Raw genomic sequence first — 22675 nt, 5'->3', positions numbered from 1 at the left:
TTTATTTATTTTTATGTGGTGCTGAGGATAGAACCCAGGGCCTCGCACATGCTAGGTGAGCACAATACCGCTGAGCCATAACCCCAGTCCCTATCCCCATCCCTTTTTAATTTATATTTTGAGATGGAGTCTTGCTAAATTGCCCCGGCTGGCCTTGAACTTGCAATCCTCCTGCCTTAGCCTCTTGATTACAAGCATGCACCAGCACACACAGAAAACTTTGGTTTTAACAATGTACATTTAGACTCATTAAAGAAATGTGTATTACAAGGAAATCCTGCTTTTTATGGTCTCAGATTAAACAGGTTTCTTTTACAAAGCAAACTGAGAAAAAATTTAAATAATATTTGGGGATTAAAACCAAAGTAATCACACCTTTACTAGCACCCGTAGGAAGAAATGTAGAGGAAATTAGAAAACACCAAAATACTATATAACCTCATTTCCCAAACTGTCATTTTTTTTAATATAATAAGTTTACTTCAGATTCTATTGAGTTAGTCAATTGCTGCTTTAGGGTCTGATGTAACACTTTCTATTTTTTCAGAGGTTCTTTCCTCTAAGTTACATTTCAGTGATATTAGATATTAAGGAGAAATGTCTAGCATTCTGTAGAAATCGAACTTGTAAAATACTCATTAAATACTGTATCTTCTAATTTTTACAGTTGATTTATTTAACCTGTTTATCAAAGCCCACTGATCTCTTTTTTAAATAGCCTTTTTGAGGGCTTGTTACTACAACCAGTTTCTTCAAATTAGTTTATCAATCTGGCACTGAGCTTGTTCAAACTTAAAATGGTCATTTTATAAATGTTTATGTGTGTGGGCAATGTAGTAATGGGGGAAGGGAAGCTAGCATTTTAGAAGTTGTTTTATTTTAGGTGTTTATACCACCTTATTTTTATGTGAAATTATAGTGATTAGGTTTTATAAAGGAGCAATAATAAAATCTTGTTTTGTGAAATGAAATGCTTAGTGTAAGAGGAAAGTCTAGGAAAACTATAAAGATTCATAGTAAAGAGAAATTGTTGCTTTTTAAATATAAAAGCACAGGGTCAGAGAGAGAAAGTTCAGTCACTAAAATGAGTGCCTAGAGAATAAAATTCAGTTGTTGCCATTTCCTCTTTGTCAATCAGATACTACCACCATTAACAGAGTTGCTGACACTTTGAATAACTGGAGTATCCATCCAGATCCCAAGGGAGAGCCCAGTGAAGAGAGGAATGCAACTGCAAAGACTTTTTATGATTCCTCTTTTCCCACAGAACATGTAAGTCAATTAAAAATATTGCCGAGCAGACCTTAGTGAGCTAATTCTACAGATATGTGTAGAACTGTATGCATCTGGATGCTTTAAGACCTAACTGATCTCCAAAATAATATCAAGAGGGCAACATGGCACCATTTTTCACAATTAAGGTTGATAGAAAACAGCAGGAAAAAGTCACAGTGTATAAATCAAATAGATACAATCCAGCCTGTTTGGGGAAGGAGAGGATGAGGCATCATACTATGTACTTCTACTTTTTAGTCACTTAAGTTTAGAAATAGTGACATTTTAGTGTTTAAATTTTATAATAAAGATGCTTAAAAATAAGCTAAGCAAGTCTAGTTTTTAATAATGCCTTGTTTAGTTTACATTATCTTTGGAAACTGAGAAAAAAATAGAATACAGTGTAAAAGGATAAAATATCCATAATGTGATGATAGTAAGTATGAATGTATATACTGAAGTATTTGTACAGCTCATATGGTTCCCAGGAGTCCATTTGTCATAAAGAAAAGCAACTAACTACAGCTGACAGGTTATTTGGGTAAATTTATTAAGTTCTATATCTTGTGCAGAACTTTAGCAAAAAATCTGTACTGTTCAAGTCTTAAAAGACAAGTACAACTGACAAAGATGATCTAAAATGTTATTTATAAACAACCAACTGCACAATGAGATTTTAAAGTTACTGTATATTTTATATTTGAGAGACAGCTTTCTCTTTAGCATGTACAAAAAACCATAGCACTAACATATCCTTATTAATAAGTAACAACTTTTAACAATGTACTTTATTAATTGGAGAACCTCAAATGAGCATAATTCTTCTTTGGCAGAGCTGAAACAAAAATCAGATCTGTCCTTTTTCTTCCTAATTAGTTATATGTGACAGCAGAATGCATTTCAACTTTTCACATTTTAGTAACTGAAAAACAGCAGTCTAATTTCAGGTTGGTGTGTACAAGTATGTATTTATAATAGAGATCAGTAAATCTGGCACTGGAAAACCTAGGTTCTGGTCTTGGTCAATTGGATAAGTCAGAGTTAAAGCAAAAAGGAAGCTAGAGAGCAAAGCTAGATACCCTGTTGCTAATTAGATCAAAACCACAATATAGGCTGGGGTTGTGGCTCAGAGATAGAGTGCTCGCCTACCATGCGTGAGGCACCAGGTTCAATCCTCATAAAAAAATAAAAACAAAGATATTGTGTCCACCTATAACTAAAAAATATTTTTAAAAAACCCCACATTCTACCTTCAAACATCTTAAGGATATGATGAAAAATTCACAATTTCCTTCAAAGTCCATTATTATAAGTAACCTAATACGGAAGTTCTTTGTGTCTTATTCCTAGTTTTCTTCCTGCAATTAATGTTATTTTAAAAAATTTACATTTGTAGAATTTATAACCTTTTGAAAGAAACATTCCCACAACATCCTGTAAGGTAAATACATTTTTTTTCTATTTTGCAGATGAGGAAACAGTGATATAAAAGTAAAATTTATTTTCCAAGGTCATTGAGACATTATCTGAAGTGAATCTATGCTAGATGTCTTGGCTCTTAATCAAATGTTGAATTACGCTTTTTCAACTTTCATAATAGAAAAATTTCTTCTCAAAAATACTGGTACATGGGGCTGGAGTTGTGGCTCAGTGCTCTAAGCACTTGCCTAACGTGTGAGGTACTGGGTTCAATTCTCAACACCACATGTAACATGGGACAAAATCAAAGTAGATCTTCCTAGTAAGTAAAACAGTACAGCAAAGCTACACCCATTCCTTTACATATGCTGCTTCTGCACTGCAATGACAGGATTAGGCAGTTGTGAAAAGTCTACAAAGCTCAAACTATATATTATCTGATTCTTGGCAGGGAAAAAGTTTGCCAAATCTGTTGTAAATGAACACAAATGAATTTTGTATTTACAGCCAGAAAAGGAAAATAATTTTTATGTTTTAACATTTTTATACACTCTTCACATCAATTTTGTTAAATTTAGGTGCAAATCCACTTTTCCATATGGGTTTAGAGCAACTTGAAAAGATACAATTTTTTGTTCTTATTCTTGGATTTAGGTTGGTAGTATGCTATAATCTTTATCATATGAGGATGGAGAGAGGATTCATAGCTATATATTTTATTCATTCAATTCTGAGGCTGAAATAAAAGGATTAGTACCAAGCTAGGGGAAATGTTAAGGGTAGGAGGTAATAAATTGCTAAAAAAGAAGTGAAGCAAAGAAATGTGCCAACATATGGACCTAAAATTATTGCAGTTGGCGGTAGAAACCTCTTATGCTATATAGGACAGGCTAAGTGCAAAAAACCTTAATCTGTATTTTGTTTCTGTAGAGCCAATCCCTGTTCTTACCTCTCCCGCCAAGAGGGTTGCTAAAACAGATCGGTCCTTCCTTTCCATTATCAAGATAAAAAGTAATAAAAGAATCAGGATTTGGAGAAACCGCTAATTTGTGCTCTGAGATGCCAAAAGTACCAAGCATTTTGGGCCATTTAATCACACAGCTCAACAATCATTTTACTTCAAGGTTATATTTAGATTTTACCTATCTTTCCTTATCTTGTCTATCATATGGGTCACTTAGAATCCATTTTGATCTGACAGAAGTATATTGAACAAATATATCAGACCTTTATCAGAAATATATTCATCTATGAACATGTTTATTCCATACTACTCATTCTTTCCAGTAATAGCATCTGGGAGGTAAAAGAAACTGATGAGAAAACTGAGGACCATAAAAATTGGAATGACTTGTCTATGGTCTCTTAGTGGCCTTGACACTTTTCAAAGAACACTAGCAATTAGACAAATACAAAAGTATCAACCCTAAAATCAGAGGCAAGGCTTAGAGGGGACTGGTAGAATTTTTCAGGGAGCCAAACAGAACACTCTCTTAGGGAATGGTGGTTAAATTCTAACAAACATTTAAGCTCATGTAAAAAATATTTCACAATGAAAATGATGTTAATGCCACTTTTACCAATAAAACTGAAAAAGGTTTTTTAAAAAAATTTTTCAGTTGTAGATGGACACAATAACTTTTTAAAAAAAAAATCTTTTAGTTGTGAATGGACCTTTATTTTATTTATTTATATGTGGTGCTGGGGATCGAACCCAATGCCTCATGCGTTCTAGGCAAGCACCCTACCAGAGCCACAACCCCAGCCCTGGAAAAGATTTTAATGTAAAGCAATACTCAGATTTTTCGTAAGAATTTATGAACAAATGATACTAATTATAGCCTGATCTACAGTTTCAGTGTCCAAAAATGGATTAAATATGGAACAATGGGACAGAAACATCTTAAAAGACTTTAAAGAACAGGAGGAGGGCTGGGGATGTGGTAACGCGCTCGCCTGGCATGCTCGAGGCGCTGGGTTCGATCCTCAGCACCACATAAAAATAAAATAAAGATGTGTCCACCGAAAAGCTGAAAAATAAATATTAAATATTAAAAAATTCTCTCTTTAAAAAAGAAAAAAAAGAACAGGAGATGATAAAATGCTTTTCAACACAGCTATGTAAACTGATAAAAATATGATCCAAGTCTAAAAAGATTAGTACATTTACATTAAATATGTAATGGTGATTGGGATCTTAGGTGATTTGAATGTTAACTCATTTCTAAAATACTCATTATTTCCCTAGTAATAACAAAATAACACAGTAACTATTATCTTAAAGCCATTTAATATTCCCTTTGAATAGAAGATTTTATCTAGTAATGTATGTGAAGACCATCAAAGACTTTTTTCCATGAAATTACCTCAATCTTATTTTTAAGAGGCATAAACTGCAAACAATGTAAACATTCAATTGAAGAAGTTAAATCATTTGTACAGGGACTATTTTGCAGCCACTTAAGAGTTATTCATGAAAAATTTAAGACCCAGAAAACTGCTCACAGAAGAAAAGCAAAATAAAAAATTCTACAGAACAATCAATATGCCTAAACCAGAAAAAAGAACAGCATAAACAATACCCAACTATTGACAGGTTTCTTTGGGTAATGGATTAATGATTTTAAGTTTTTTTTTAATACTTTTGTCCATTTTCTGAACATCCAGTATTTTATCAGGGGAAAAAAAATCTTTAAAACAAGTTATTTTTTTAAACACAGTATAAATACAGCAGTGCAGTTCCTGGAGACATGCCAACTTCAAAAATACCTCATTCCTCTTTCCTGTTTCTTCAACAATAGTACACTGAAGCATGAGAGGAAACATGAAAAGGCAGTTTTTATAGGTTGTTTCTGACTGAATTTTTATTTTCTCCTAGCTTTGATGAAAGACATTTGAAAAGGATATAGAAGATGAAACTAATTTTTACCTCATAATTTTAAATACCTTCCACCATAAACTCAAGACCTTTTAGAAAATAATTGTGGTACTCTTGGAATATCTTATATTTTGAAGAGGTACTATATATTGTATTGTACCAATATTACTAAAGTAATTGTAAATCAGCATGAAAACCTTGGCTTTTATCATCTACTTGTAATTGCAGAGGCTAAAAGGATTCTTTATAAAAAGTCATTTGTAAAATTTAAATGGTAAAACAGACTTATCTTTCCTAGGTCAAAGCAAAGCCTCTGATTTCCACTGTGCTACAAAGCCATTTTCAGGCAATCAAGGTCAAAGATGCTCCTGATCTGGCTGCCTTTTCTGGTAACGACAACTGGAAGAGCCTCATGACAAATCAGATAACTGAAAAGTTTTTAAGCTTAGAAAATGGCAACCAATTCAAAAAAAGAAAAGCTGAAGAGATGTTTGAAAAGATAGATTAAGTGAAGTTAACAGATACTTTCAGTAGTGAAATGAAACTGGAACACTGGCACGGTTATTACCAGAATAAAATAACTTACACCTAAAGCTTTACAGTTGTCTTCAACTTTTCCAACTTTGTTTCTGTTGTTATTAAAATGGTATGTTATCTGGTTCTGCAAATACACCATTTAAGATAGCTGCCTTTATTTTGCAGTTTGCTCTTAAGCACCCAATTAACTTTAAAGTTTTGTCTTCAAACTTTTGTCTTCCCTTCTCTATGTATTTCTTTCAAAGTGCTGCTTGTTCCTTTAGTATTCTTCCTTACAGAACTTAGGTCATTATATATAAAAAACAAAGTGACCCTTTATAATGTGTTACTTTCTATCCTCTGGGTTTGTGATTTTTCTTTAGAATAGAGACAATAAATACCCAGACTAGTCAAAATTTTAGTTTATAATGTTTTACTAAGGTTTTGATTTTTCTCCCCAAAGAAAAAAATTATTTACATTAAAATTCAGGTATCGGAAAGACTCAAAAGGCTGTTTTTCACTTTGTTCAAGTTTTGTTTCCAGGCATTAAGTGTGTCATACAGTTGTTGCCACTGTTGTTTTCCAAATGTCCGATGTGTGCTATGACTAAAAATTGAAAAATTAAAAACAATGCATTAGTCAACCTTTTATCCTCTGATATTCTTTTTATAACACTACACAGTTGCATCTAATTAAAAGCAAAGTTAAGTATGTATAAGACATGATTTAGATTTATAAGAGAATTTTAGACACTTATTTTAAAAACATCTTTACCACACTGATCTGAAACCTTCTATTCTCCTGAACAACTATATAAAGCAGACACAAAAGTCATTAGTATTCTAGCCAATGCTCAGCCATTAAATGAAATGTGCTGGAAAATAGGACTCTTTCATTAAATAAGCTAATCACATTCAGTCTGAACTTTAATAAAATTATGATAAATAGCAACTATTTAACTACAGTCAACTGATAAGAACACCACCTTGGTTCTCTTAATCAGAACAAACTAAATTATTCTACAAAATGCTGCAAGTATTAAATGTCTTACCTGACAACTACTTTTCTCTGAGTTTGATCAATTTTGCAGTAGACCATTTTAGTTCTTACCGCTGGAAAAAAAAAAAAAAGATTTTTTTTTTTTTTAAACATGATAATGTTATATAGAAAATTTCAAGAAAAACTGCTAGGGTATGTCCAACCGGTCATAATAAAACTGTTACCAACATTATTTTACAAACTAACTCTTTGAATACAATGAGCAAAACAATATGATGTAACAAAGAGAAAGGTTACATTCACCCAATAAATATTCACTAACACAGTTTGAGGGGGCGGGGTTGGCACTTGAGATAGAACCCAGAGGTTCTTTACCATTGAACTACATCCCCAGTTTTATTTTGAACCAGTGTCTTGCTCATTTGCTGAAACTGGCCTTGCATTTGTGATCCTCTTTCCCCTGGGATTACAGGCTCAGAGTTTTTATTAAGATTCTAATTGGTCTCCCTGCACTTACATATGGTGGAAAAAAATGAACTTCTTTACAAGATATTACTTCCTTATATGACCACTGGAGATCAAGATCATTAGAAGAAACAATACCAATAGTTCTATACACTTATTTTAATTGCACAATCCTCTCAATGTATAAACTTTGAAAGTTCAGGGAAAAAAATCCTGATTAACAGTTAAGTCACTTTATAATACTACTGTCAGGGAAAGAAGGTTCTATTTCTACACTTATTACAAAAAGAAAATGATTAACAGGTACAAACTATTTCCCACATGCCAGGAAGACCTGGTCTCAAACGCAGGTGTTATGCTAAAATCTATGCTCTTAACCACAACACTACACTGCCTAAGGGACTTGATTCTATACAATTTCAGGAGCTAAAACATCAAAACCCACATTATTTACATACCTACTGAATTCATTCTATTACAAATGTACCCAGTTGTCTACTAAACATACACATTTGCAACAAAAGAATCTAACTTCATCTGCACAAGGCTCATTTCAAGATCAAAATCTTACATTCCAAATAGAAGAAATAAAATGTTCTAATTCCCTTACCATCAATAACAAAGGCTTCAACATCATCAGCTCCAATTTGAAGTTCCTGCTGCATTGTATCAAAAGAAATTTCTTTATTTTCCACTGCCATTCCCATAAAAGTAAGTAGTCTCATTTTTGCCATATTCTGTTCATGTAAAAGGCCTGAATAAAGATAGTAAAGCCTAATAAGTATCCATACTAGTTAAAGACCTACACAATTTAATTTTGCAGACCACAAGGTGACCCTATGATGAAGTCACTGCCACAGGTGACTGATAGGTTCAAAGTTAAGAATGGACTATAAATAATGAGGCCCTGGAAGTTTTGAACATTTCACATTTTTTATTTATATATTTTAGTAGATAAAATCAAAATACATTTCATAGTTAAAGTATCTAAGCTTATTTTCACTATTAGTTATTTAAATACACAGGATTCCTTATATATATATTAACTTGTTCTGTGTCACTGTTACTAGTAAATGTGAATTTTAAATACTTTCATAAATATCGTCAGTTATAAAACATTCAATTTCCCTTCAGGTCACTTTGGATTTAATACTTACAAATGAAAACCAAAATGTACTTATCATTTAAACATTAGAGGCCAATATACTTAGTAAATAAAATTAAACCATACCATTAGCAGTGATACCTGTTCTTTATAAAAGCTTAAGTAGAAAATCCAGTGCCTCACATACAAGAGGCAAGCACTCTACCACTGAGCCACAACCCCAGCCTGTCTTTTAATTTTTAATAAAATATGCCATTATATTTTATTTGGATCACAAACAACTGTTAAGCCTAGAACAAAACTTATCAAGTTTTAAGTCCTGATACTTTTACTTTACAAAAAGAAAACCAAAGAGCAAAGACATTAAAGGACTTATAAAGTGGCAGTTTCAGACCCACAACATACAGGACAGCTGGGTTTGGTGGCAAACACCTGTAATCTCAGCAGCTTGGAAGGCCAAGGCAGGAGGATCACAAGTTTAAAGCCAGCCTCAGCAACTTAAGGAGACCCTGTCTCAACAAAACAAATGGGCTAGTTACCCAAATTATAAACTGGTCCTAAACAGAAGAATTAAAACAAGTATGACATATACTTGTTTTGATAATATATTAATAAAAAACTAGTTTCTAAAATTTGAATTGTTTTCACATTCCTTTTCTTTGAACTTTCAAATGATGTAAACTCAGTAAATAATTATGTGCCCTCTACTAATTCAGGGCCTAAAATCTGTATTTAAAAAAAAAAAAGTTATCTAAACACTCCATAAATAAATTTGAAATTTATAACATTCATACATTAGTGGAAGACTAGGGAAGCCCATTAATATAGGGCATGATCATCTATTAATTAGCTGTAATTATGATGTAGGCTTCCTATTTGGCACAGATTCAACAAAAACATGATCATCATAACTCAAATGAATGAGGTACACAAGTAAGTATTGCTAACTGGGTTTAATGAAAATCTACAAGCATCAAAAAATCAATTAGTGCACATTAACCCTAATTAACAAATGCAAATCAGATGCTGATTAACTTTCTGAAGCAAAAAGGTAGCGACTGAATAATACCAGATTACATGTGGACATGTTAGGGCAATTCAGTTGACACAAGACAATGATACTGTTGGCCCAAGTGGTGTCAGCATTAATAAAAAAAAACGTTTTGACAAACAGATGCTACCTGTGGAATCTGGACATTTGTAACCTTTCAACTATAATAAATGTCTAGCAATACATCTATAAAACACAAAACACAAATTTAATAAAATGTTTTCTCAAAAGTATCTTCTATAAACAAATTTCTAATATAAACGAAAATTAATAGGTATATCCAAAACAAAAGCAAATTAGGGAATTTGATTCCCAGTTAGCACAATAAAGTAATATGTTGGGAATTTTTTCCTATCACAGAATACTAAAGATTCTCAAAAATTTCTTAACATTCCCAATTCTTTGGGCATATAGTTTCCTTGCAATATGATGAATGATAAAAACCTCCTTATATTTCTAAGATATTAACCAAAATATCTTTTTAAAATCAAGGTTACTGCTACTCTTTGTGCAGTTACAACCTTAGCATAAGTGAAAAAAACCTATAGAGGAATGAACTATTTCTAAAATGAATTATATAAAACCAGTATCTATTTTACCAATGAAAACTTGTCTCTAAAAACATCTCATATTGATGATTAAAGTCATTCATTGCTTTGTAAAACAAAGAACCATACTTTATAAAGCCTTTTATACCTGTTTTAAAAATCAAACTCTTAAGCTGGTGAAGTAGGAGTTAAAGATGAGAAGGAAGTCATGCTTTGTTTCATAAAACTAGAATACTACCTTCAAAGAGTAAGTCATGGTGTTCTGTGTCATATTTCATTTAAAGTTATAAAAAATCTAATTTTATGGAAACATTTATTCATTACTAATATGTCAAAACCTTAATGCAGTAATAAAAAAATGTGCATCATTGAGCAATTTCTGCATTGTCACTGACCCTTGTCTTAAAATGCTGCAATATAGAAAACGCAATTTTAATGCATGCAATAGCTTATGAACCAGTGCTCCTTTGAAACAGTCAATTACACATCAATGGGGGAGTGTCAAAGTGTTAATTACTACTCCTTTTGCCTTGCTGCGTAAATAAAGAGGTTGCTGACATTAACATTCCATCACACAGCTTCATGCCACAAAGCAAATTAACTGGGACAGAATGTGGTTTTCTGGGTCTACTGCACCTGGCAAAGCATTCTACACACTTTTGCATCTACTTAATCTTGGTGTATCTCAAATGCCTATGTTTGAATAAGCCAATCTTCACCAATTCTATTGGCTGCATAAAATTTATAGGTGATAGGAATTACTGATTAGTAAATGGAAAGCTAAGTGTAACCAAGTAGATTATAAATGTACAACTCAAACAACCAAGATGACTAATAATTGATGTTAATATGAAACATATAATTGACTTGTAATATTTTGATTATTGCCTAAGAGGATATCAAATCTCTGTAGTTGCACAAAGCTGTCAAAAAACTGGTACTTTTAGGACATTTAAAATCTGTTCAACTGCAGGTTTTCTAAGTATTCTCTTTATAATTTTATTATTTAAAACATGCTCCAGAACAAAAATTAAAATACTGAACATACATGGGTTTGCTCAAGAGGATAAGGTTCAATTCAATTTGGCAAACATTTATTGAACTCTGATGCATTCAGACAACAAAATTCAAAGATATAAATCAGATTTCTTATGCTGTCTTCATAAACTGAAGTTAGCAAAGTTTCTATCATGTAAAATCACTACGTATCCATATTAACTCCCCAGAACTAATATATAATACATAATTATACATATAAAATATAAGCAATGCTATTATATACTTTTGTAGTTTAAATTTTTTTGACAGAGGAGGAATCATAATCCAACCATAAAATACATAGTAGAGGGGAAAAAATATTTTCTCCTATAATTTTGTAACTACATCTTTAAAAAGTTAAAACATTATGATCAAAGTCATGGTGATCCTTTTAGTTACTTTGCTGCTCCCTCTCTCATCCCAATTTTAAAAAACACCCATTATTAATGGAACTAAATCTATCTGAATCTCTTCTAAGCACCTGATTCTTGCTAGAACTTGGGATAGAGAGCTGGAAGGGCCTCAAGTTCAACAAGCCCAGGTTGTCTGAGCAGGCTTTCATGGTCTCCTTTATGGGTTTTCATGCTCTCTTGTCTATTTTTAAAAATCACAAATGCCATCTTATATACTTTGTTTCTAATTACCAATTCATTCTAAATAATCTTAAACCGTCTGCTTGTTTGTTGTTGTTCTATCAAGCTTGCTTGGCCTTCTACAGATAAAACTGTAACCATATTTACAGGATCTCACAGAACAATTATGTTCAGATATGACATGTTATATCAAAGGAATATGTTCCAACCTGTATCCCTCAAAACTTACCAAGTGAATCAATGAAGTCTTTATTATTCTGATAAAACTTGACATAGGATGCCAACTTCGCACTCACAAAAATGGTTAAAAGCTGAGAAAAAAAAATTATCAAGATAGAATCAAGATTTATACTCAAGATACTTTTTAAGACACTGACTCCTAACAATAAATCTCCACATTTCTTTTAGTGCAAAATATCAATGTTTCATCAAATTACCAAACCACTTCCTTTCATATGACTCACTGTTAAAATGAAACAATCAGTAAATATAGTGAACTCTAATGAAAGATGGTGGTTAACATTTGGTAGAGCCCAAATGGAAAATAATCCAAAAAATATTTATACTTGCACTTTAAAGTATGTTCATGTGTTTTTAAATATCAGACTTATCTTCCTATTTGGGCCTAATGACACAAGAAATTAAAAAAGAAATGTATATTACTGAGGTCCATAATTGCCAGGCTAAGTTAGGAGATAAATAAAGGGAGGAAGAACAAGACTGTATGTAGTGGTTAGAGAATATCAGCCTGTTCCTGATATAGAGACAGTAACATCTATCCATAGTCATGTTCATTAATGAAAGAAAAAAAAATATGGCTGCTTCAGTATGCAATATTTAGGAAACGAAAAATTTTAGAACTACTTACATCATGAATAAGCTCGCCTTCCAAGAACTTGACTGGTTTTAAAGTAAGAAGATGGTCAAAAAGAAATGCATTTGGATCTTTCAATGCTCGTACAATACACCTTAACCAGAAAACAAAAACACAAGCTCAGAGTTTTGAAATCCTGGTTCTTCACTAACTTTTTTGCAAGTCACAAGATGTATTTAATTCAGTAAGTTAAGAGTCCAATGTATACTCCGTTAAAAATGGTATAGGAAGGAATTTTAACAGATCAATATTTTTATCAGGTCTGTTTTAACATAATAAAAAAGAAGTTGTGATAAAAAGCTGAAGAGAAAGAACATGGTAAGCAAATTCTGTTTTACTGATGAAAGAGGCTCAGAAAAAAACAAATGCTAATTAGAGGATGGAGTAAATATTTGAATTCGGTCTGTTAACCCCGTCAAAATTTTTTACCACTATCTACTCTGTTTAACAACTCCTACCATTGTACATGTCCATGTGTAGCAATAACTATTCTTATTTTTACTTGTTAAAGCTAGTACTAAAGCCCTTCTCATTTGCAATGTTCAACTTTAAGCAATTAATTCATCAACTTTTCCCCACTTACATGACAATATTAAGATAAACTGACCCAAGACTAGATTCTAGTTCTTGGGTTGGAATCATTACCCTCTTACCAGCAAGATCCCATATACACCAAGTGGCTATTTCACATACAATTTATGGTTCTTCCAAAACCCAATCTTGAATCTGAATATCAACATCAGAACCACCAGGAAACACATTATTGAATAGCTTTGGCTCACTACTGGTTGCAAACATGATTTCAGAATCATGTAACTCAATAATCCAATTTGCCTCAGGCCCTTATTATAACAATGTTTAATGTTACCTGTGGGCATCAACTCGAGCCTGGGAAGCATTGTCTTCCGTGTAACTTCCAAGCAATTCCACCATGACTTTTGAAGCAGCATCACTAAGGAGAAATACTGTTTTAGGAATATGAATGCATCATAACTGTCATTCTTTAATTAAAAAATATACACTAATGGCAGGCCCCTACTGATGATATATACGTTTGTGTATATATACAACATAGTCCCCACCTATTAAAAAAAGTCATGGAATTTTCCTTTTTGTAGGAAAATCAGACAACCAAGGAAACATAATATGTAAGTGTTATGAAGTAAATATAAGGTGATGCAACAGAATGGGGCAGAAAGCAGAGTGTATTTTAGAGAACATGAGCAGGGCAAGGAAGGTAGGCTGATACTGAAAGGATGTAAATATCCCTTTAATGTTCTTTTCTTGGGTGTAATAAAATCTAGGGGTGGAAGATGGGGCTAAGATGAATTTCTAGGCTGAGAGAAGACCAAGTATTATAAATGCCCAGGGTGGAGCTGGGTTGTGGCTGAGTGGTAGAACACTCGCCTAGCATGTGTGAAGCACTGGGTTCAATTCTCAGCACCACATATTAGTTAATTAACTAATTAATTAAAGGTCCACTGACAACCAAAATAAATAAATAAGTAAATAAGTAAATAAATAAATGCTCAGGGTGGGGGAAAAGTTTGGTGTGTCCCAGAAACTGTTAGGACAGTATGGCTATTGAGCCAACATCAAATATTTAAGTCATTCTACTCAAGATCATCTTTCAATTATCACTAAAGTTACATAGATGATCCCATTACCACCACAAAAAAAAAACATAAAATAATTAAATGCATTCATTCAACTTCAACTCCTTGGAACTACATCATTTATCTTTAAAACTTTAATGGTACTCCAAAATTCTTTCAAAATCAAGGTTTCTTAAGATATATAAATATAATTATAGGATGATTAAGTGGTAGTTAGCCTTTTAAATACAGTGATAGAACTATAAAAATTCAAAGGGAAACTAAGAAAAACCACGTTCTACTCATTGTTAATTACCCTTTTATATACTTTTATAAACCACATTAAGAATTTTGCACTTCCTAAAGAAAATAAAGCCTAAAAAATAAGATGAAATTTGTTCCAGAAAAAAATTCCTGTGATTGTGCAATGCAATACAGGCCACTTTGAAGACTACTGAAACCACCCAGAGAAGCAATGATGATGGCTGGTAGAGACAAAATCACTGCAGAAGCAGAAATAACCAGATGTGGTGATAAAGGAGATGGAGAGGAGGGAATCGAGGATATCACTAAGTTTTCTTGCTTAAGGAAATGGTCCTGTCATTTACTGAACATGAAGATTTAACTTAGAGGGAGAAAATAATAAATTCATTTTGGTCACATTGTTGGTGACACCTTTGGACACATCCAAGTGAAAACAGAAAACAGTTGGACGTATAGATCTGAAGCTTAGAAGAGTAGCCAGCATTAAAGACATGGATTTTCATTTTGTAAGTGACAGAAGCCATAGATGAGATGATCTAAGAAAGAACAGTCTGAGGATAAGGTCTCAAGCCAACATCTTGAGTAACACCAACCTTTAAAGGAACAGAGGAATACTAATTTACAAATGTGTCAGAATGAACTTCAGAGAGTCTGGAGGAAAACAAGGACAGTGGTGTCACCTAAGTGGAGAGAAGAGTTTCTGAGGGAAGGGGTACCATGGCCACATGCTACTGAAAGGTTAAGATGACAAAGAGTACAGATGTCCACTGGACTGTATCTGTTCTTAAAAATGAAACTAATTTTCACATGTCTAAAAACCGGGAGTTACGTCCAAACTCTTATGCTTGCTAAGTGCTTAAAGATCTGAAAAGAGGGAGTCACATGGAAATCTGGGAGAGTATTCTAGGAAGAAAAGCCAGAACCACAGTACTGGAGGTAGCTTTGCCTTTTTACTCTGAATGAAGCCACTAGGGGGTCCCAGCTAGAGGGGAAAAATAATCAATCAGACCTTCCACATTAAACAGAACTTTCTACATTAAGAACAGACTATAGAGGGACAAGGACCAAAAGAGACTGGGTAAGAGGCTCCTTCAATAATCACAAAAAGAAACAATGGTAGCTGAGACCACATAGTAGCATCAGAAGTGGTAAGAATGGTGGAATGTGATAGACATCATTATCCAAAGTACATGTAGGAAAACACAAATTGGTGTCCACATACTTTATATACAACCAGAGATATGAAAAATTGTGTTATATATGTGTAAAAGAACTGGTAAGAAGTTAATTGGATTTACTGACAAATTAAATGTGGGATATAAAACAAGAGAAGTCAAAGATGAATCTCAGTTTTGGTCTTGAGCAACTGAAAGTATAAAAATGGTTTTGTCCTAAGTTGAGTAAAACAGAACTGGTTTAGAAGAAAACAAAAATCCATGGTTTACTTCTGTAGGTGTCAAATTTGAGATACCTTTTGAACATCTAAATGGAGAAGTCAAATAGGAATAACATCTGAAGTTCAGGCAAGAAACAGAGGGAAATAGTTGAAAATCATCAATATATAGATAATATTCATTTAAGGTAATGTACATATCTTTAAACTTTTCAACAACCCTGAGATAAGCACTAATATACCACTTCTACTTTGAAGTAGGAAACTAAGGCATAGCAACATTATGTCTCTTATTCAGGGTCATATAAGTGGCAAAACCAAGATTCCAGTAGTCTGACTCCACATGCAATAGTTGGATTAGAATACAGATTCTTTTTCTAATAGTTTTTAATGTTCTCCATTTGAAACGGTCTTTGGTATAAACTACTTCCTCTTAATACTGTACTGACAACTGGCTGGAATGCTGTCAGAAGCACACCAGCATATAAAAGTACCCACTATTTCTGAATGACTACACTATAAGGGCAAGAATCTCCTGCTTACTTTATTTTATGACAAAACACTCCAAATTTCACAACAAAAATATAACATTTCCTCTTCTTTTTGATTTGCAAAATTCAGTTTTTTAACACAACAGAAAAGCCCCGAAAGCCAGGACAGAGAAAATTGTGCAAGAAAACTAAAATTGAAGACTGATTACTTTTCCTGAAAGTCTTTGACCACAATGAAAAAAGAGAAAAAGTAGGTCAAAAAGTTAGAATTATCCTTCATTAAACAAAAACATCACTAATTTTTAAAAATTGAGCCAAAAATATCATTTGTAGGCATTCTAAAACTGAATATGCAAAAGAATAAATATTTTGGGCATAAAGTTTATGGGGTTAAACAGAAGCCTTAGAAACCCAAGATGTTGCCAAAGCCCAACAGGTACCAGCTCAATGCCAAGTTTCAGCTCAGGGTCATTGTTTATATGAGACTTTGTGGTAACATTTGATTGGTGGGCCCTCAGCATCATTCAACAAAAGCAACAGCGCTATCCCTACTAAGACAACAAAGCACCATTAAATAATTTAGGCTAGGGGCTGGGGCTATAGCTCAGTGGCAGAGTGCTTGCCTAGCATGTGTGAGGCACTGGGTTCAATCCTCAGCACCACATTAAAAAAAAAAAAAATACACAAAATAAAGGCATACTGTTCATCTACAACTACAAAAAATTAATAATTTAGGCTAATGTTTTTCACAGTTTTAGGATTAACAATTTTATCATTTTTAGGACAAAAGTAGACTTTGCTTTTTAAACAGTTTAAAGATGAGGAAAATCACTCCAATCTTTGCAGTAATCTTTTAACTTAGTAGGTAAATTTACAGAAATATATTTTTAACCGTGGAGAACAATAGAACAAAATTACTGACCCTTCCTGTCTTAAAAAAACACTCCCACCTACTTATACGCTTTTAAGTTGTAAGTTCATTACTCCTGAATACCTTTTCTTACAATCCACAAGTGCCTCATAAAGTAATCTTAAAAGGGTGTGTTTTTTTTCAGTGGTAAGATTCCAGTCAGAAATCCATTTTCTCACCTATAATAAGATTGGCAAAAGGAGAAAAATTAGTAACACCGCTGAATATATTCTCACAATCTAAAAGACAAGTTTTAGAATACACATAGCTTCTTCCTATCTTAGCTACAACATAAAGCTACATTTCTTGTAAGCACTATTACCCATAGTAACTCACTTGATCCAGCTCAGTTGGAATGTACTGGATGGCTCCACAAGATGCTGCCACTTTAATGAGGCTGCAGTACACTGTGTATCTTACAGGAGTGTTCTTATCCATTCCATGGAAAAGGTTGCTTAGCCTGGTTAACAAACAATAAACAATGTTTGAGATCAGCAACCATAATGTTAAGATGAGGTGATATGCTCTCACCACAAACCTGGAATCATACTATCAGTAACTTCAAGTCACTAAGGAAGGAACTAGGACAGAGAAAGGTTAAATGACTTGCCCAAGTTCACAGATAGTAAGAGCCACAGCTGACAGTCAAGTTCCAGAATGCCTGTTCTTAACCATTAACAGGTAGTGACACATAAATAGCCCCTGTGAAAAACCAGACCTCTTTTCCTTCTTAACTTACAACTGCAGTCTCAGAGATGGGCGTTCACCTTCCCGAAACTTCACCAGCTTTTCACACAGGCTTTCAATCAATGCTTCCTGCTTGTCAGGTTCCAGGATCAACAGGAGGGATACCACACTGTTCATCACACTTTCCACATCTACGCAAGTATCAATAACACAACTATTGTGATATAATGTCTAGTTAAATGTATATTTCCAGGGTTTTAATACAACAAAAGCCACAAAACTTAAAGACAATTTAGAAAGAGAAAACCTGGCTACTATAAAACAGTTGTCCTCAATGGACAGCAGCAAAAATATACTCAGTATGAGTTCAAACTGAACTAGTTCTTCTGCACAGCTAACATTCACAGAGCAATTTACACATCTTATTAGTGAGGAAGAAAATTGTTATCCAAGATTTGGTTTCTATTTTAGAAAAATAAATGAGTGATTTGCAAGTATCTATATGCATATTTTTTAATTCAACACTGGCATTATATTCAATCATTCTGGAAGTTATTTGTTAGCCTTTTGGTTAGGATGTTGTTTTAATTAAGGAAAACTTCATCTATGTGTAGAAAATTATTAAGAGATGAAAACTCTTAACTTTAACTTAACTCTTAACTTTCTGGTTGACGGGCTTATTTTCAAGTTTTATAGAGATTATCCATATACCAAGTTTAATCTCTAAGAGATTTCGGAACCCACAATTTTTAAAAATTCCCCACTTTAACTCAGTACACGTGAAACTGGTCTAATAATTAAATGGCTTTTAGACTACTTGAAATGCTATCATCCCCTCCTTTGGCATTTATCTAAACCTCATGAAGAGCAAGGAGCTTCACTGTTTTTCTTCAGTTCCTTCTAAAATCACTAGCAGTTGTGTGTGTAATAACATTCAAGGATTATGCAATGTTAAAGGTTTTCTCAAAATAGGCTTAAAATGAAAAACACAAAATTAACATGAAAGTAGGTTCTTTCATAATTAGTAATATTAGAAATAATAAAACAAACCTTTATCATCTTCCTTCAGACATACATCACAGGCTTCAATAATTTGAGCTAAATCTACATGAAGTCCACCTTCTGAGTTCTCTTCTGAGATCTCAGCTCCTTTAGATTTCAGATAAGCACGAAGTTCAGCAGCCTGATGAATCAAATAAGATTGTCATAAGTCTCTTTTATGTGTATATTTACAAAGGTGACTATAAATGTCAAAATATAAAAACCCAAACCATTCTGTCCTCCTTCTGAAAAATCAAAAAGCAAATACTACATTTAGGAATTAATTTACTTCAAATTATATTGAAGGACTTTTTCCTCACTTCTACCATAGGAATCACAAGTTTCCCCCACAAGGCCTGTGGCCCCAGACACACTTGGCACCACAAGGATCACCTTCAAAGTCTCTTATGTCACCCTGTATCCTGTTAGACTTCCAATATATAGCAAAAGCTTTCTAATATAACCCAAAGGCCTTCCATGTGTGCATGTACATGGGGTGGGGGGCACAGAGAAGAAATTGATTTGACTTGGCAAATTCAATCTCTTTAGAAAGAAATGAAAATTTTATTGTTCTCAACTACATATATATACACACAGCTACTAGGAAAGTTTAAAACATTATCTGGGCCAAGAAGGTAATCACTTGTTAATTTAATTTTTGAGAATCTATTTGAGACATAAATTTTGAGAGATGCAAAGATATTTTAAAAAGACATGTCTTTGAATATTGCCTCGAATAAAATGTATAAAACTGGACACAGAAGGTAACAAATCTCTTAAAAGTATCTGGGTGAGAAAGTACATTTGGACCAATAAAAACACAACTAAAGTACCACATTTAGTCATTTGGACATTTCCTATTTTATTTGTTTATTTATTTATTTATTTGCTGTGCTAGGAATTGAACCCAGAGCCTCATACATGTTGCTACATCCCAGTCCCCCCCTTTTTTGCCTAAATTGGCCTTGAAATTGTAATCCTCCTGCCCCAGTCTCTGAAGAAGCTGGGATTACAGACATGCCACACCAGCTGATACTTAATAATCCTTCTCATTTGAGTGCTTAATATTCATGGTAGCCAAATATGAATGTAAATGGTTTTAAAGATAATAAACTGAAAAACTAAAACAAGCAGATGAAAGGATACCATTAATAAATGCACAGGCACCACATTTTCAAGACAAAATTAAAAAAAAAAAAAAAAAAAAAAAAAAAAAACCCACCTTGGTGACCTTGGTGTAGGCCATCAAGATTTTTTTAATTTTTTTTTTTTGTAGTTGTAGATGGGCAGAATGCCTTTATTTGTTTATTTTTATGTGGTGCTGAGGACTGAACCCAGTGCTTCATGCACGCTAGGCAAGCACTCTACCACTGAGCTACGGCCCCAGCTCAGCCATCGAGATTTTTAAACCCACAAATATGGTTTTTAGTAAAAATATTAAGTTGTAGACTTCTTGGTGCTATTTTTTCGGGCAACACATAGTAACTTCATTAAAGAGTTAGTATTATAAGCAAGATTAAAAAAAAAAAAAAAAAAAAAAGGTTACCTGTCACCATATTAGAACAAAAATACATTGGAAAGCATACTTCCCCAAACGAGAAAAGAAGGTGTTCTCGGCTCTGAATACTAAACTCTCTCTATGAACTAATCAAGTTTACTCTTTTTATATCATTTTCACAGGCCACAATAGTTGAGCAGCAGTACAAAACAAAGGAAAACAAACAAGGATTACAATTCCACTTTTTAACTCTAATCAAACAATTCAACTAAACCTGAAACCCTGAAACAATCAGAATATTTCCCTGAAAGGAATGGCTAGCATGAAATTGATGTATTACAATAAGAAATGGCATTTCATTTCTAAGACAGGGTCTCACTATGTTGATTAGGGTTCCCTTCAACCTGGGATTCTCCTTCCTTAGCCTCAGGAGAAGCTGGGATTATAGGCATGCACCACCACACAGATAGATATCAGACTCTGAAGACTGATCAGTGACAAAAACTTCTCAATTCACAAATTCACTAAGTTAGAAACAAGTGACGGGGCTGGGGTTGTGGCTCAGTGGTAGAGTGCTTGCTTAAGACTTACAAGGAGCTAGGTTTGATCATTAGCACCACATAAAAATAAGTAAATAAAAAATAAAGGTATTGCATTCAACTACAACTTAAAAAAAATAATTAAAAAGAAAGTGTCAAATGCTTTTTCATTAACCTAGCTGCGAACTGTTGGTATCGACTTTCATTACTAGTTTGTTGGCTTTTTTTTCCTGTCCTTCACATCATTCTATCTGTGCTTAGCTCCCTCCCTATTTTTAAAGAAATGTTTAGTTGTCAATGAAGCTTTATTTATTTATTTATTTGTGGTGCTGAGAATGAACCCAGTGCTTCACATATGCCAGGCAAGTGTTCTAACACTGAGTCACAACACCAGTCCTCCCTCCACATTTTTGACCTCCCTTTTCATTTCCCCTTCTTTCTTTGCTCTACAGGGCTACAGGATCGCTATTCTACTATAGGGGAGCGGATCACTTCTGCAGTTCTATAGGATTATCTTATGCTATTAAAGGTATAGAAATCAAAATTTCCCTGTTAGCAGAGTAACAGAAAAAAAAAGATAAACTTAGGACTTCATTTACACAAAATTAAACAATGTCATTTCATGTTTAGTTTAGCTCTCACCAATTCAACTTATGTTACAGGTAAAATACAAACAACACCCTTGCATACCAAAGAACAACGCCATTAAGTAAACTTAAAAAGTATCGGGATGTTTCACAACAGGTATGCCTCACAGCATATGATTTGGGGGTTACAGTACTTTCGTAACTAGGACTAGAAAACCCTAGTCTAAACATGGAACATGGGCCACCTACTCCTTTGTGGCCGCACAATAAAATCTTTTAATTTTTACTACAAAGTTGTTTTCCCTTGAACTGCTAATGTAGACTACAGACAGATTCCACCCCACCCGCGCCCGATGTGGCTGAGCTGGGGACAGCAGCAGACCCCATTCTAATCCGTCAAGGAGTACTATGTCAGAACTGTGTCACAAGTGACGCCAGCTGGGAGTTCGACGCCGACCAGGAAGCTGGCGGTGGAACGTTGGACCCCACACCGCGATCGCGGGTGGACCGACTGGTGCGACTCAAGACTAGAGACGCGCGCCCCTATCATGTGGCCGCCTCCCTACTCGTACACGTTGGGGCGAGAACTCCAGGTCTCATCCCCGGGGCCGGCTCCGTGGGGCGGCGTCCTGTCCACTCGGCCCAGTCTCGGCAGCGACTCGTTATACCCCTACGACAACCTCCAATTCCCACTAGCGACACTGTGGCCCGCGAGCACACCTGATCTTCCTCACTGATATCGATGAAGGCCGGGACGCTCATGATGAAGGCCCGGGAACCAAGGACGCTTCCCCAGCAAACCACGCCGACCGGAAAAGAAAGCAGGGCCGCGCGGCGGTTCCACAACTACTTCCGGGTCAGCCCCGCGCCGGCCAGGGCGGGGCGGGGGTCACCGAGATGGACGGGGC

At 34.2% G+C, this 22675-nt stretch overlaps 2 protein-coding genes across 2 annotated transcripts in view; one reads left to right on the top strand and one right to left on the bottom strand.

Annotated features, from left to right (window-relative positions):
• The window catches only part of Ccdc73 (coiled-coil domain containing 73), a 120276-nt gene extending 114196 nt beyond the window's left edge, over positions 1-6080 (top strand). Inside the window, exons 16-17 of the mRNA XM_076844323.1 lie at positions 1139-1272; positions 5871-6080. Of these exons, the coding sequence (XP_076700438.1) occupies positions 1139-1272; positions 5871-6080 (344 nt within the window). The remainder of the gene's footprint in view (positions 1-1138; positions 1273-5870) is intronic.
• A 424-nt stretch (positions 6081-6504) lies between these two features.
• On the bottom strand, positions 6505-22601 carry Eif3m (eukaryotic translation initiation factor 3 subunit M). The gene is made up of 11 exons (XM_076844324.1): positions 22488-22601; positions 19153-19285; positions 18155-18293; positions 17752-17875; positions 17500-17594; positions 13631-13714; positions 12757-12856; positions 12118-12199; positions 8164-8307; positions 7141-7201; positions 6505-6695 (listed from the first exon to the last, which is right to left on the bottom strand). Exons 1-11 carry the CDS (start codon positions 22527-22529, stop codon positions 6575-6577), a joined length of 1125 nt encoding a protein of 374 aa, XP_076700439.1. The 5' UTR covers positions 22530-22601; the 3' UTR covers positions 6505-6574.
• Between the last annotated feature and the right edge of the window lie 74 nt (positions 22602-22675).

Source organism: Callospermophilus lateralis, chromosome 2 (assembly GCF_048772815.1).
Source record: "Callospermophilus lateralis isolate mCalLat2 chromosome 2, mCalLat2.hap1, whole genome shotgun sequence".
NCBI classification, from domain to species: Eukaryota; Metazoa; Chordata; class Mammalia; order Rodentia; family Sciuridae; genus Callospermophilus; species Callospermophilus lateralis.
Note: the sequence above shows the minus strand (reverse complement) of the source record. Positions and strands in the feature narration are given on the sequence as shown.